The sequence below is a fragment of the Motacilla alba genome, chromosome 1A (genome assembly GCF_015832195.1).
Source record: "Motacilla alba alba isolate MOTALB_02 chromosome 1A, Motacilla_alba_V1.0_pri, whole genome shotgun sequence".
NCBI classification, from domain to species: Eukaryota; Metazoa; Chordata; class Aves; order Passeriformes; family Motacillidae; genus Motacilla; species Motacilla alba.
Window position 1 is genome coordinate 38,268,860 of NC_052031.1, and position 16,824 is coordinate 38,285,683.

The 16,824-nt window shown below is 37.7% G+C and overlaps 1 protein-coding gene across 6 annotated transcripts in view; it reads left to right on the forward strand.

Annotated features, from left to right (window-relative positions):
- Positions 1-16,824, forward strand: part of SYT1 (synaptotagmin 1) — a 330,932-nt gene that overhangs the window by 261,116 nt on the left and 52,992 nt on the right. For all 6 annotated transcript variants that reach the window (XM_038153158.1, XM_038153157.1, XM_038153156.1 and 3 more), the window contains one exon: positions 458-625. In XM_038153158.1, coding sequence (XP_038009086.1) covers positions 458-625 — 168 coding nt within the window. The remainder of the gene's footprint in view (positions 1-457; positions 626-16,824) is intronic.

The following is a 16,824-nucleotide window of genomic DNA, read 5'->3' on the forward strand; positions in this document are numbered from 1 at the left end:
GTATCGGTACTGTAAGAGACGTATCCAGTGTCTAATTACTTGGTTTCATATATAGTAAGCCAGTTCTGCTTTTTTCATGAGTCTGGGAGCTAGCCATCTCTGAGTGATGACAGGTGATTTATTGAGGAAAAAACACCATTGTGTGAAAAGTTCATGTGTCTTCAGTGCAAGTAATTTGGCTTCTTGTTTCAGTTTCATCACCCACAAAATGATTTGAACTAGAATGAGAAAAACCCAGGAGTGATGAGTGAGCTGCCACATTGTTCTATTGAGTGCCAGAGCCTTGTCTCAAGAAATAGTGCATCTGGTGACTCTGAAACAAATACACCTCATAATTTTCTCTGCAGTTCAATTTACCTGAGATGACAGCTGATAAACCAAAGAAATAGATTTGCATTGTAGTGGACCAATCTTTATTGTCTCAGATGCAGAGTTTGTCATTTCCTTGTCTTTGCAGGTGCCATACTCTGAGCTGGGTGGAAAAACTTTAGTGATGGCAGTTTATGACTTTGATCGTTTCTCCAAACATGATATCATTGGGGAATATAAAGTTGCAATGAACACAGTGGACTTCGGTCATGTCACTGAGGAGTGGAGGGACTTGCAAAGTGCAGAGAAAGAAGAGGTAAGAAAAAACAGATTTTTTTTTCCTCACAGAACACTTTTAACCTCACCTAGAGAAGCAGACAAACCAGCAATATTTTTTTTTGCCAAGACAGCTCCCATCTGTTATCAGCATTCCTTAGATTTACATTGCCTGATGAATTTTTGATAAGCATCTTTTCCAATACTCACTGAATGCGACATTCTCCTCTGCTAATTCAATCAATCTTTTTGATACTTTATGCAACATATTAAAAATGTTTTCATGAGTTTGCTATTTTCTTGAATTGGGGCATTTTGGGTATGTAGAATGTGCACTTGATTATAAGTGGTTTGCATTTAGGTTTCTTGGTGATTCTCGGGGGTTTGCATCTCAAGACATCTTATTGTGCATGATGATAATGGTAGTGTTTCACTGAAATACAGTTCTATTGAACTGCTATCCAATAATATCCTTTGATTAGAATTATGAATTTTACAAAAACCTTGGAATGGCATCTTACTCAAATATTTATCACCTTTTTTATTTTCCTCTCATTGTCAGCATCCCTTGCATTCATTATTTATTAGGTATAGTGCTACATGTACACAAGACACTTCTTGGAGATATTTCATCATCAAATTGTGCATCCTGTGAGCTTGTTCATACTGATACATCCAACTTTTTGCTTATTGTAAGACTATTTTTTCCTTATTTTTACATTATTCTTCCTTTTGATTGATATACAGTACTTGCCCACTCAGAGTACTTAGCATGCTTTAATTCTCTGGTGGGAGGAGAAGTAATCATGAGTCTGAGTTTCTCATCATCTAATTCAGTTAATAAAGTGCTTTGGATTCAAATCTTAGTTTCTGTAATTAAAGGGACAATCTCTGAATGAAATCTTTCCTTCTCACAAATGATGGAAACCTGAGTATTGATTTAGACTAAAAGTAGTGAAAACAGAGCATCAAGTGCAGAGCCATGCAGCCTTCTCAGGTTTTCAGAAATGGTAGATTTCAGTCTTACTTTTTGAGTTTTTGTTTTAAAGACTGTATTTTCAGATGGCTTCTTTCAACTGCCTATTATTTGAAAGCCACTGCCACATTGAGAGTGTTCTGCGTGCCGTTGTTTCATAGTGGCAGTATTTGCAGGGCTCCCTTTCTGCAGGTGACATCAGTGCCCTGCTAAATGGGGCATTTTTCTTCCACTCTTAGAGTTAAATATGAAAATGAAAAAAGAGATAAAGGAAGTTTTCAGTTCAAGGGCCCTGTTCTTTTAAGCGTCCAGCATACTAGAAAGCTGAAAATGTGAAATTGGAGCGTTACTTTATTTTATTAAGTAACAAATTGGTCTTTTATTACACTAGTGTCTGTGCTTTCAAAGTGTTTCATGCTTTTCTGTTTCAAAACACGTAAAATAAGCCAAACTATGCAAAGAGTTGTCACTTTGCCTTCGTAGTATAACTTTAGGCTTTTAGAACATAACCAATAATATCCTTATATGCAGTTTACAGATAACATGCTACAGATTAGTGTGCTTTACTGCATAGCAAGTTGCTTCTTAAGTGTTGTAGCTAACATCCACAGTAAGACCTGATGCAGTCACTTGGTTGCTTTCACAAAATTCATACCCTGCTAATACAATATGATTAAAACCTTGCTTGAAACAAATATTGAGTGTGTGAGCTATTTCCAGAAGTGCATTCTGAGTTGGAAAATAGTATTTATTAAAACAGAAGGAGATAATTAAAATAAATAATTCTGGGAGTATTTGGATATTAGAAGAGTATTGCAAGAGCTTTGAATAGTATGCTGTAGAGATGAAATCTAAGTTGCCCTCCCCTTTCTTCAAATTTCAGGTACTGTTTATGCAAAAAAACCACTGTTATTTTTATATTTTTTGATGAAGCCTTTTTGAAGTTGCCACCAAAGCATGGCCATTTTATTTATAAGGAGCTAGGCAATATGATGATATGAAAGTATCATGAAAAACTATGCTTAGACCCATGCTTAAGTATTTTTTAATACTACAGGAGGTCTTGTGTTTTATTTTTGCATCTCAATGCTCAAGCATGCAAGGCATTTCAATATGGAAAAATATCACAACTTGGGGTATAGGGAGACATTTTAATCTTAATTTTCTATATACTATGTGTAGCTGGTTTGTAACAGCTCATAAGCTCACTGTACAAATAAAAAGTGATTCTACAAAAACCACTTACTCATTAGACAAGTGTATTTAATCCAAACTTAATTCTGCTCTATTATGGAACCTCTACTTCCCTCATATATATGTGGAGCCAGATTCAAATAATTGCTTGGTCCAATATGGAAGAGAAATCTCTATCAAGAACCAGGAGAGGTTCATCTGTCAGAAATTTGGGAGCTGTGTTTCACATGAAATGTCATGCATATTCCATATTTGATTCAAGTACCTTACCATCTTTGATGTTCCAGTCCCTGGTCCACAGAAAAGATTCCAAGCAAATCTAGTGTATTTTAAGTGGTAATAAGTAGGGATGGGAGAGATCATATCTGCATAAAGGGATTGTAATCTGACCCAGCAGATGTTGCAGAATTCACGGCAGACAGAGCTGCCACCAGGAAGTACCCTGGTTTCAGAATTGGCAAAAACAGCACTGTGTGTATGAAGGCTACCATGATTTACCCATATCAGATGTGTAGCAGTAGACATATGTTTGTCTCTTGGTAGTGATCATGAACATGATATGGTGGTCTGGCTTACTAAAATAACAAATTAAAACCTGAGCAACTGTGTTTCATTCAAAATTTATGTCAAATGTAAATCTATTGCTAACAAAATATCTTTTGTTGACTCTTACGCATAATTGTGTAATGAAAATGTCCTTGAAAAGCACATCTACACGAGATTTGCAATATTTGAAGAATGACAGACATTATTTCCTTTCTTGCCCTTACAACTTAGGCAAGTTTGTCAGTTTTCAGCAACCTAGTGCTAGCTACAATTCTAAATATGAAAATAAATGTAAGTTTGAAATTAAGTATAAGTTGCCAAAGTTTCCTTAATGTTTTAATTATGACCCCTAGACAAGATGTATAGCAAAAAGAATCAGTGGCAGTTGTCACTAGTCACTTTAAAAGAAATATCTAGGTGGCATCAGTCAAAGTGAATATAAAAATCTCAGGTTTAGTTTATGTCAAATTCAGTTGATGCACATCACAGAATTACAACTTAATTACCACTTCAATCACAGGGGGCAAAACAATTTTACAAGCAGTTACTCTTCTTTTTGCTCATAAAGCTCCACTGTACATTCTGTCCTTTTTTTTAAATGGGCTTAAAATTGAAGACGGAGGGTGAAGGTTTAATGAAATAATGTAAGCTCTATCTCTCACAGCCTAGTCACTTGAATGGCATCTCTCTGACACTGCATTCTCTTCTGGGAAAGGTCTTATTAATATATTTATGTTGGTGAAGTACTTTGAAGGTACAGGCCTTTGTGTGAGCATTTGTTATGACTGTGAGATGGCTTTGGGAATGTGCAATGACTGCTAAATATTGAGGAGGTTACAACTAATGAGCTGCATACCTTGAATCCTTTTTCCTTGGCTGCTTTTAGATCCACTGTCCCTGTGTCTGGTAGTCCTTCAGTGTCATTTGACTGAGTGTGGGAGGGAGGAGTGGTAGGTACTGAAAGGTTATTCACTTTTACCAAGTCTGACATATAATGGTTTGGGCACAGAGTGTTAAAAAGCAGATCACAGGAGTTTGCTCCTCTCTGTCATCTACCAGATGTCATTGCTATTAACTTTATCTGAGTACACACTGCATCCAATATCTGTTATCACTCCAGTACAGAAGGCCAGACAGACCTCTTCTTTGCTCACAGCGGTGTGAATCATACTGAGAGTCATCTTCTGAATACTTCAGCTGATTTCCCTCCAGACATTTTGTTATATTGGCACTTAAATTGAAAACCGGTTGTAGCAAACATGCCAAGAAATTTTAGGGAATATAAGAAAGAGCAGAAACAATTCTTTCCCTTGAAAGCAGTGGAGAAGCAAAGTCTTATATCATAAGGAGAAGGATCCTTGTTGACCTGATGGTATCCACCACCAAGAGTTCTGCAGATCTTTCACAACTGCCATCGCATGAGACTCTGCATTATCTGATCAGGCATCCACCATGGTGAGGTTACATGACAGATGCATGCTCATACCACAGTGGGTGATGATAGGTATGTTTTATACAAGGCTTCTGAGTGGGAGGTCTGCTGGAAAACACCAGTGTCCCTCCTACGTGATGCACATCCCCCAGTGGAAGAGATGCACAATACTGCCTTGGAAAGGGCTGAGAGAGGGAAGCGTTCTGCAGATGGAGAGTTGAAAGAGCAGTTCTGTGAACCTTGACTGTGCTGCTCATGAGGATTGTTCTTTCCTGCCTTACCCAAAAGTAAAAGGTGGAGGAAGGAGGTGGAAAAGTGGGCCTGAAATGTGTATTTAATACCTTGGTGTACTTCATAGAAGTTAGAGACTGTGACAAAGTTACTGAGCCTCCCAGATTATTGACTGTCGGTAACTGAAACTTGCAGAGATATAAGAGGAAAATACATTTTTACAAAAGTCACTGTCAAATTACAGCACCAAATCACTGTTATTTTCTGTTATAGTTACACGAGCAATGGACAGATGATCTAATAGGCCTTTCCCATCACTGGTAATAACACTTAGTTCTTTTACAGCTTTTCAGATAGCACAGTGCTTTGCGAAGGAAAGTATCATTATCCCTATGGAGATGCTGTCAGAGTGTCAGACAGATTTTAAAATATGAGATTTCCTTTATTTAGCTGCATGTTATATTGGAACACTATGTTTTCTTCATGGTGTTTACATCTTCTCAAGTTCACTTCTTCTTACTCCTAATTAAAACTTTGAAATGTTAAATCTAAGGAGGTTTTAGTTTTCAGGTTTTGTGAAGAGTTGATGCAGTAAACAGAGATTGTTGAATGCCTGTTCAACATTGTAAGTGCAGCATCTGTCCTGCCAAGGAACTGAATTTCCTACTGAGACAGGGATCAAAACAGAGGTTCGGAAGTTTGAGAATAAACAAGCCTGCTTTAAAATTCTACAGCAGTTAATCAGTTGTTTTTCATCTTGAAATGGAAGATGCTAAAATGACTTTTAAGGTAAAACAATATGATTCAAGTGGAGCTGTAAGGGTACTGTTTTCAGTTCATTAAAATTATGCTTTTCTTTTCTCACCTTTCATACTCAAAGTGCTGGCAATCCCACTATATACCTTTGTTGAGTATTCTCTTTTTAACTCCCTCTCTGCAAGAGATGCCTTAGGAGGTCACTTTCTTGTGTTATAATAAAAATAATGTAATTGGCTTACTTGAAATCAAAAGGGACCTTGTCTCTATTCATCTCAAACTGTCTGGCTTTACAGATATTAAATTCAAATACAGAAGACGGTATAAGAGGAAAAAGCTCAGTGATAGTGTTAAATCCAGGCTCTTCTGGGGCCTTTCTGTTCCTGGAAAGTATTTATTCTGAGATCTGATAAAAACATGTATTGCTTATTTGCCAAAAACATTCTTATTGCCATTTTCCTTCCATGTGCAGAAGGGCATCTTGAGGTTAAACTGTGCTGAAATAGTAGATCCTGCATTTGGTGCTAAGCATCTAATGACCCATAATAACCAAAATAATAATATTTGTTTCAGAAAAAGTATATTGCTGAGAACCTTGTAGAAAATTACAAGGCTGAAGGAAGGAATAATGGGAAATTGCCAGCCTCCACATATTAATATTACTGTGTGGGATTTTATTGCTCAAGCAGAAGATATTTTAAGTTCAAAGACACAGCCACATTCAATGGCAATTGGAAATCAATGTTCTGAATAGTGTTTCTGGAGTTTTTAGAAAGCTACTGAAGGGGATCAAACTCATCTGAAGCTAGAGTATGAAGAGATCTTTTGGATGGAAACTGCAGAAGGAATTCCAGGAAATACAGACTTAATTATGGAATACTCCCAAGTATAAATATACTTAGATATACTCCCAAGTATATCTATTTTCTGTAGAGAGCAAATGGAGAGATTGCAAATGGATCTGTAAGACCAGCTGAGGAGTGAAAGGGCCACAGAACGTGCTATATCTGGAATTGTTCAGCATTGTTCTCCAATTGGACTTTCATATACTTACTTATTTTTCTGACTGCCAGCATCAATGAATGCATAATCCAGGGGCAGAAATGGCCTCACTGGGAATCCAGGCATAAGCTTTGCAGTAGTCCAGGCTAATACCTTATTTCCCTTTCTCCCTACATTTCCAAACCAACAGTGACAAAAATCATTATCTGATTGCTGTTATAAACCAGGAGCTAAGGGATGCTGTAAAACAGCTGTATCAAAATACAGTGTCATTAGAAGGACCTTCAGAGCAGAGAGCAGCATTTTTACAGTCTCGAAGGAAGAGCAGGTCTCACAAAGACGACAACAGCATTTTCACTAGAAGGTTGAGGAGGGGATGTATGCTACTCCAATCTCTTTGTTTTTTTGTGCCTACTCCATGTAGAGCTAGAAGATTATGGTTTCCAGAAACATCAGAGAAATACATATTTTTGAAAAGGGGAGACAAAGGTTTAGGAATAGTGGTCCAAAAAGAAAGAGATTAGCCATTTTATTTTTTTTTTCTCCGTCACCTTTTAAACACTGATTTAAACCATGTCAGAGATTACCATAGTAACCATTTAACCTCTTTTCAGAGCCTGTTGTGTTTGGTTTTAGTTCAACAATGAGCTTAAACTGGTATCTGAAGCACTTTGCATTGTACCTGTGGCAGGAATTAGCACAAAATGCCCTAATCACAGTTAGAATCCGGAACATATATTCAGTTCAGAGGTATTAGACCTGTATTTCGTTTATGCTAATGTTTTGAGAAGTAAAGTACATGAATTTAGGAAGTATGACAAGTCTTATTTCTAGGCTAAATGGACGACAGACAGAGATAACTCAGTCCTACAGTTTCCTGTTCTGTTGTATCATCTAAGTCAGCCTTCTACCAAAGGCCAAAAAATCCCTCACAGTGGCTGATGTGTTATTAGTATGGTACAAGTAACACAGCAGGGTAAGTTTAGTGCAGCTGTTCTTCTCTCGTCTTCCTTTTCTGTGGCCTTCTGCAGCTTACTTCATGCTTGTCACCATCATAACTAGAGAAGCATTCAGGGGCTGCCTGACTAGCTTACTCACTAGAGGGATGGAGGGCTACTGTAGTTCTTTTGTCCCTTCCATTAGCAGACTTTGCAGAGTATGATTTTTCTCTATAGAGGGCTGGAGTATGATCACTGCAACAGAATTACTACTGCTGTCTCATTGAAGCAGAACAGAGCTCACTTTGAGCTGCCATCATCAGTGTGCAGATGAAATCCATTTTTGATATTATTTTGGATCCAGATATGTTCTGTATGTGCTTCTTGCTGGCCTAAAGCTAGAGTAAAACATGTACCTGAAACTGAATCCAGTGACATGGAGGTCAAGATGTCTTCCTTGACAATTATGTCTGCAATCACAATTACAGAAATAATGTCAGAGACAGAGGTTTCCTAACTAGCAGTGAGAGAGTCGAAAGTTGCTTTATTGCTGCTTGATCAGCCACATGCATTTGCCTGTGACAGAATGGAATTGGGACGTACTGCAACATCCTCTAACACTGAGAACGGCAACTGCATTTGAGAACCCTTCTCTTTGCCTTTCTCCACTTGTGGCTGACCTCTAGTTCAAATGTCTTCTTCTTAGCCAAAGAGTTTGCCATAAAATTCTGACTCGAGTCATTCCCTGTACGATTACCATTATGTGGGGTCTACAGCTTGCTTTTGATGCCACCGGTATAGAACATGGCACTGCAGCTTCTCAGTGCTATGGCTGGCAACAGGCAGGCAGCACCTGAGCTTCCCATAAGATGCTTAATATTAGGTGCTACTTCAATTATTTCTGTTGTCTGGAATCCAGTTATTTTACCTCTGTTTTTCCATATCTTCTTTGGTAACTGTGAAAATTAAGGACCTCTTGTTGGAGTGGAGCCTCGGCTCGAGTGGAGCCTTGGCTTCAAAACTGGCCGCAGCTCATTTTTGTGGGAGTGCCCTGAAGTCTGCAGCTGACATCTCCTGTCTGTGAATGCCCAGCCCAGATTTAGGAGTGGATTATGCTGAAAGTGGTTTTACTCACTCAGATTTGCACATTAATTATCAGGACAAACATTAATTTTCTGTGATTTTTTTAGAGCAGACAAGTTTTCTATGACATTTGGGTCATTTATATTGGATAAAATTAAAATTTTCTTTCTGCAAAAAGTCTCCCATTTCAAAAGACCTTTGTTTTCTTTAGAAATAATGCTAGTTCCTATCAATTAACTTAGACATTTCTCTAAATTAGGTGGTCTTATTTGCCCTACATCTGGAGGACTCCTAGGTCTTCAAGGAACATTTAAAAGAATGTCCTGTAATTGAACTCAGTCTAGGAAACAGGCAGCATCCTGGAGCTAATTGTGTTCTCCCAGTGCCAAGTTGGGAGGAAAGTGGCGCAAGGAAACCCCCTTACAAGTGTGAAAGTTAGGCCTTGCTTGGTTTTGGAACAAGGAGGTAGAAACTCTCTGATTCTCAGCCCTCAGCAGTGTTTGTTATAGGCAGCTTTGTATTTCCACTGGAAAACTTAGAGGGCCATTAAAACCAGAGTTTGAAAGTTTCTGATTTTGAGATGGAAGTAGATTAATAAAATAACACATCCTTTTATAGCTTTGGCAATTCTCTGTCTCTCTTTAAAATGTGTACTTTATTTGTTACTTGGATGTTACTGGATTCTACTCTGTTGCTGATTCTTGTTATGCCCTTCTTCGGTAGATTCAAGCAATTTAATACATGATGCTTGTTCTTCTCTACATTACTTACTCACTGTAATCAAGTCATGTCCAATCCTCTTTTCAGAAGGCTGCAGAAATTATTCTTATATGTTTTTCAAAATCAGGTTTTCATTTTTCCAATAAGAGTCATAACTTTTTACCTTCTTTGTCATTTTCAGCATCTAAAAAAATTTTATGTACACAAGAGCTGTGTGCCCTATACTTTATTTCTTTGCCAGCCAGACCACGTCACCAGCCTCTTCTGATCATGTGTACTCTTGATTGTTTTGCACAGCATTACACTAGCAGTTCATGGTCTGTAGCTTATGACCCTGAATCCTCAGCAGGAGGTATTGCTTTGTAAGATACCTTTCCTGATTCAGAAGATACTTATAAAAAGTCTGGAGTTCTTTGTCTTAGACTGTAGAAAATTTGCTTTTGGCTGTATGAAAATGTCCTTGTTGTAGCTGGTTACAGGTAATTAATTAAGCACCTTCTTTCTGACAAACTTGTTGCATTACTATTTACTGTTATGATAGTTTTTGTATCACCTGCCTTCTTTGTCAACAAAATATCTTCCCCACCTATAAAAACAGCAATAGACCTTGAATAGAAAAAAGAAAAAAAATGTGCATGCTTCCTTCATCAAGCAAATTTCCAATTTTACCAAAGAGGGTATCTGGTTTTAGTTGAAAAGACTTTTTTTTTTTTTTCCACAAAACAAATGTGACTACACATTCATAATATTTTATATCCTTTAAATCAACATTATTACATCTTTTATGAATTCTTCTTTTGTTTCATCTGTGTTTGATAAAAGACAAATGACTGATAGATACCACCTTTATCCTATTTGGCCTTTTTTGAGTAAGACAAGTAAAACGTTAGTATTGTTTCAGCCTTATTTCCCTTGTGGTCTAAGATGTATTAAAAAGGAACATCATTGAGCCAGAAATCTTATGATAAGTGCAGTGTTCTGTCCTAGATTTTTAGCTAACTGCAATGAACTTTTTACTGAAGAGATTAATACAATCGAGTGTGTGGTTCTGATTGCTATGATGACCTTTGATGAGCTGCCTTGTCTTCCTAAAGAATGTGTTAAGAGACTTTTTCAAAGTGAAATGATGAGGAGAAGTAGAGTAACAAAAGAGGAGTTTGCCACTATGTATTTGTCTAACACTTCAATATCTTTCAGTAGTTTCATAAAAATACATGTTTGAATGCTTAGTTTAAGAAGTGGATATAAGCCTGGTAAGTGTAAGTCAGTAGATTTGAATATGTAGCACTGGTTTGAAGGACCTCATTCTTGAACTGAACTCAAATATTTAATATGCTGAACTTAAGAAATATAATACAAGGCATTGTAGTAGGAGGTATGTATTAGTTTCTTCATTTCAAGTGGAACCAAAGACAAAAATACTGAAATTATCTGAGAGAGTATTTTACATATTTCTGACTTCCCTCAAACTAGGGAGCCCTAGAACAGGAGCTTTTCTGAGCTTTTCAGCTTGCCTCTTTTCCAGCTGCATATGCTTTACCCTACCTCGTGTTTAGGCAATTCCAATGCTCTGGAAAAATCTTCAGTACAAAAATTAGTAAAAATAGGACAATGTGAGAAAACTTTCTAAATGAAAAACAGTGATACTGAAAGGGACTTCTAGTACTGTGTGTGCTTGTAGCATTAGAGCAGTGAATGAAAAAAAAAAGATTATATTGGCTGGGGTGAAATTTTACATTAAGGAAAATCTTCATCTGGATAAATTACAGGTGGAGAACTGTCTTGCTATAAGTCTTCACCTATCAGCTGTCAACTTAGATCAGCTGTCTGTGATTTTCCCACTAGCAAATCCAGTTCTTTTTCATCTTGCTGTGCCAGTCCTCGGTGTGCAACCCTTTTAGGTCACTGCTGTGACCTGCAACCCTTTGTTTTTCTGTGTGGCTAAGTTGTCTTTGTGTGAAAATAAAGGTACAAACTGGTTTTGGTACAAAACTGTGTTACATGCTGTTCTGGTAGTTGGAGAGCCAGGTAAGAAGATTTCTCTAAGTGTAAAGGAATGCAGTGTCTTAACAAAGATGGATCCTCAGATTGTTGCCCTGTTCAGGGAAACCCTTGAGCACGTGGCGGGTCATCATGTGTTCTGTTTGGCCTGCCTCTAGCTAGCCAGCAAGCTTCTAGTTTTAAAACAATGCCAGTATGTATTGCCTCTTTCCTAATTGCCAACATGGAAGATTTTGGAGGAGGCTGCTCTGTGCTGTGGGGTTTGTGATGGGGGTCATACAAGGGAACTGGAGGTAGTGCTAGGGGATATTACGGAGGAACATGAAAGCTGAACTGGCACTGCAGCAAGCAAGAGAGGAGAGAAAGGGCATCAGCCAACATTTATTTAGTGTCTTAGTAGTAGATTTTATTGTCTTAGTAGTTTGTTGAAGTTTCAGGAAAGGGAAGAAGATAATGCCTGTGAAGGTAATCCATGAATTCCACTGAATTTCTCTTTATGGTTTTTGCAGAACAAATAGAAATGTTCTGCAAAATAGAACAAATAGAAAAGCCAAATAGAAATGCTATATGGCTTCAGTAGTGGCAGCACTGATTTTGTCTGATAGTCTTTCCCTGGTGCTGATGAATTTCAGCAGTAGTTACCAGCAGCTATAGATGATTAGTCATTCTATCATATCAACCATTCCCACTTTTACTGGTTTGTTAAAATCAGCTTGTTTATGTCTTGGAATAATCAATAATGTATGGTTGTTGTAGCAAGGACTCTCTTCATGCCAGGTTTTTCGTACAGTACCACATGCAGTCATACATCTTACAAGGAAGAAATTGCCAATGACTTTGATTCTTCATTGCAGTTCTTTACTGTTTACTGATTCTATATATTTCTGGATGTATGCTGTAATTCCAGTTCATAGTCTAAAGCTTTTAATTAAATCACCTTTGGAAACTAAAGACACACTTGGTAGTAGACACTACATTAACTGAGTATTAAGATGCTCTTACTACAGGAGATTTCAAATCAAACTAGGGAACTGTAGTGTGGCTTCCTATTACCCTATCACAGGAGGACAGTGGCTTTCTGTAGAGTGACTGCAGTGCATATGTAATATTCTAATAATTAGAGAAAAGCTTTCTGATATGAGTTCTCACAGTGTCTGATAAGCCAAGAAAAAAATCTTTCAAATGTATTACAATTCCTTTCAATGTTGTACTTAAATTACTCACTGGAAGACTAGCTTGTGACATACTGTAGTTAATAAGTTTTCCATGCTGTCAAAAGTAATAATATTAGTGTGCCATTCAGTTAAATTGATTTTGTTTTGTGCACTGGCCTGCATAGACGTGAGTGACATTTAGAAATATGATCAGGCAGGAGCTGAGGAGAAGCCAAGTGGCAAAACAGAGGGACATGCAGTCATTAAAGCAGAGCAGCCAGCTGCAAGCATTTGTGGGTAGGCAAAGAGTTACGGAAAACCAGGCCACGGTGTTCAGCCACATATGATTCTTTTCATTCATTCCTCCCTTTGTCATTTATTTAAGAAATTCGTTTTCTTCTTGTTTCATTAAGAACTTGGTATGTTTGGCAGCACAGTCTCTTGTCTGGAAACCAAAGAGTGCGGTTTGGCTAGTCTTTGATTTCAGCTGCCTTCGGCCACAGCACTTCTCATTTTGCAAGAGGCATCTGATTGTGATGCTTTTAAACTGATGACTGTGGAGTGTCATTTTCTACTAATAATAACAGTGTTTTCTCTTTCCATTTTCTCTGCTTTTTAGAAAGTAGCAATTGAAGTACTCTTTCTAAATAGTTAAAAAATAAAAGTGGACTAAAAGGAGGAAGCTGACAAAACCTAGTTTGTTAATTTTTTTAATGACATTGGTTGTTTCAAATTTATTGCCCAAATTGCTTTCAAGTCCAATTTACCATTATGTTGGGGGATATTACATAGTTATGGCAGTTAAAAGAAATGCAATCCACTGCTTTTTCATATATATTGCAATAAGAGGACAGAAATGTGTCACAAATTCCTGTTTCAAGTAGTGCTGTTCAGAGGGGGCTGGGGGAAAGAAGGAGAAATAAGTAGATTTTTTTCTTTCCAGAGAAAGGTCCTGATAGGTCTGTTCCTTTTAGCAAAGGTAAAAAATAGTGCTGGCAGAAAAAAAAATAAAAAAATAAAGGTTGTATCACAAAGAGTCAGAGTGGAACTGTAGTAGGGAAATCAGTCAAAAGCAATATGCAATTAAACCTTTTCTTTTGGCTCTTTCTCACTTATACTTTATAGCATGTAGGCATAGACTGTATGCCCACAGATACCACTTCCCAGTACCTTTAATGAATTCACTTCATTTGAAAGAGTGTTCTGTCTGCCCTAGAACTTATCCCTTTTAAAATTTGCCTCATGGACCTTTACTTCTATTTCTGTTTTCTCTTTGCCTAATATCAGTCTCCTTTCCATGTCTTCTTTAGCCTGTTGTCACTGCTAGTCCTTTCTCTGCAGGGTCCAAAGTGAGCCCTATGGATCTTTGCCTTGAGAATTCTGTTTCTTCCAAGGTCTCATGCTATAACCTATTTCACTTTTCTGCTTGATTTACGTGTTAGATGTCTTGTAACTGCACTTACATTATGTGGCCAAGTGTGCACATTTGAAGAGAGTGTACTCTATGAAGACTCTTCTAAAAGAAAGTTAGTGAAAGCAAACAAGAGAGACTTTTGATCAGACATTCTGTACTTCCATTTTGTAAGACAAAACACAGACTGATCATAGAGTAAGGAATCGTGCAGTAGGGCACTTGTCTGTTCACATTTTATTGTTTTAAAATAGTTTCTTTAAAGTTGCAGTAAGTACAATCATGAAGATGGTTCTGCGTTCTCTCCAGAGGCTTTTAGCACTTACTTACTTCCAGCTTGGCTGCTGTGTTCATGGGCAGGAAATTTATTCAGACAACAAAGGAATTACTCTGCTTGTCAGATTAATGATATAGTTGTTAAAGCCCTTAGGTTTATATTGACTGGATGTATAGATAACATTTTACAAGTCTGAAACAGGTACTTCTGCAATAAGCCTTTTGCCTGAAAGGGTTGGGAGAGCTCTGCCTCCCCTCTCCGCTGTTGGTGTTTTATCCCAAAAGTAGTGCACAGACTTTGGGGTAAGGTGGTACTTGGTGCGCATACATATTCATGTGATAGTCTCCAACGTACCATAAGAGCTGACATGTTAGCTCCAGCTTTTCTTCCCCTTCCTTATCTTTCCCTGCTGCACCATCTATTTCTTGCCTGCTTCTACAAACTGAGGACTAGGAGTTTCTTGCTCACTTCCCACTCCTTTGCCTAATTGTGGCAGAATCATCTTCACATTGTGGGGTCATCTCAACCCTGATTTGCAAATATAAGAGGAAAAGATTCTTTCTTTCCTGATTATACCTATTGCAGGTTTGAAATGTTCTGCTTTGTTCTTTAACCATGTATTTATCAAAAATGCAGTGTCTTTGAAACTAGTAATGTCTGACAGCTGTGGTAGCAATAAAATTTCATGTTTACTGGTTTGTTGGGCACCGATTTTTTTTCTTGATTGCCCTTCCCCAGTGTGATCCCTGTTTGCTCTATGGGTGTGGAGGAGCAATGCTTTCATAATTCTAAATCCCAGCTGTGTATATAGGTTGTTAATTCTACCCACTTGCTACTGTGGCTTAATTGAAGTTGGGACCACTCTATGTCACCAATTTCTGCATCCATGTGGCTCCATCACTAGTATTGTTGTGGCACCTTTTGAGGCTTAGTGTAATCATGCCTTACATGCCAAGAAAAGGAGTTAGATGGACTCAAGATCTCCATGTGCAGACAGCATGTGGTGGCCTGAAAATTGTATGAAGTTCATCAGTGTGGGAACTGGAGAGATTCTGAGATTCTAGAGAGTCTGTCATTACAGTTTTACCTGGGTTTCCTGAATTTGGAAGACACTAATTTAGCTCATAACCCACAGTTATGCTCCCTGTTTTCTCCACAGAGTTTTAAAACATTTTAGTAGCTATGAAAACTAAACAGTGAACATTACAAGCTTTCCTTGTAAATATTGATTAGGGTAAGATGGTATTATTTGGGGTCTTGGCACATAAATCACATCATATTGTGTTTCTCTCAGGCTTACGCAAATATTCACAATCAAAACCAGGTAGCAAAGTTGGAAACCCACGTCACTGTGTTTATATTCTTCCTATACTAATTGTTTTTGAGTCCTATATCCAATTAGGGGAAAGCATATGGTGCTGTGGCTTGTTATTTTGGTATTGTTTTAGTAAGAGAACTGCAAGCATCAACTCTCTCATAATATCTTCCACAAAAATGCAGAGAATGTTTACATTAATGACATAGATATGTCTGTTAGAGATTCTGCAGTACAAATGAGAGTAATCTGCACAAAAAGCATTTCTCTCTGTAGCTCATTAGGAAAGTGTCCTGTCGAGGCAAACGTGATTACTGACAAGTAGGAGAAGAAGCACAAAACAGGCAGGAGCCACTTAAGAGTCATTTCTAAAAAGTCCAGGTTCTCAACAGGAGTAAAATAGCGTTTCCTAAGTTGAAGAAGTGTTAGCAGCATTGTCTCTGTCATTTATGTTCTGCTCCATTGCATCCTCTTTAAAAGTAATGAAGTTATGAAGTTGCTTAGATGGAGAGAATCTTTTGATTTGGGTGTAGGCATTATACGTGAATAGGTTAATGACTATGAAACTCCCAGCTGGAAGTTTCTAACATTAACTTACAGTTTCCATCAGAGATCAAAGTAATTTACTAACATAAATTATTTATACACAGGGCTGAAAGAAATTAATAATAACAATAAGGCATCTCCATGGGATAATCACCGTACCAGCAGCACTCATCTGTACCATGTAGCCCTGCAGGGGTTTGTAATTATCTCCTGAAAACCACACCTCTAGTGATTGGGTTTTTTAGCTTCATTGCAGTGCTGCCACCTCCAGTGCTTTGCCTGACAAATACTTTTTGAATTTTTAAGGAAAAAAAAAAAAGGCGTTGCAGTCATGCAAAGAGAAAAGGTTACAAGTACAAGAAGTTGTAGAAATGCAGTTGATATAGATTCTAATACCAACAAAAGAAGTGCTAAACCTGATTCTGGAGGCATTTAATGAGGTGCCTACATTTTTACTTCAGGTTATTCACTGGAATTAGCCCATCATCTGCTGCAATTTCCCATGGTTTCCTGGCGATCTATGGAAAACTGGCTGTTTGCGTGATGCTGACTTCTTTGTGTTTCCTGCAGCTAAAATTACATTAAAAGAGGCTAAAAAAGCATTAAACGCCCTCTTAAAATTACGCTTTTGTATAGACAATTACAGTATTTGCACAG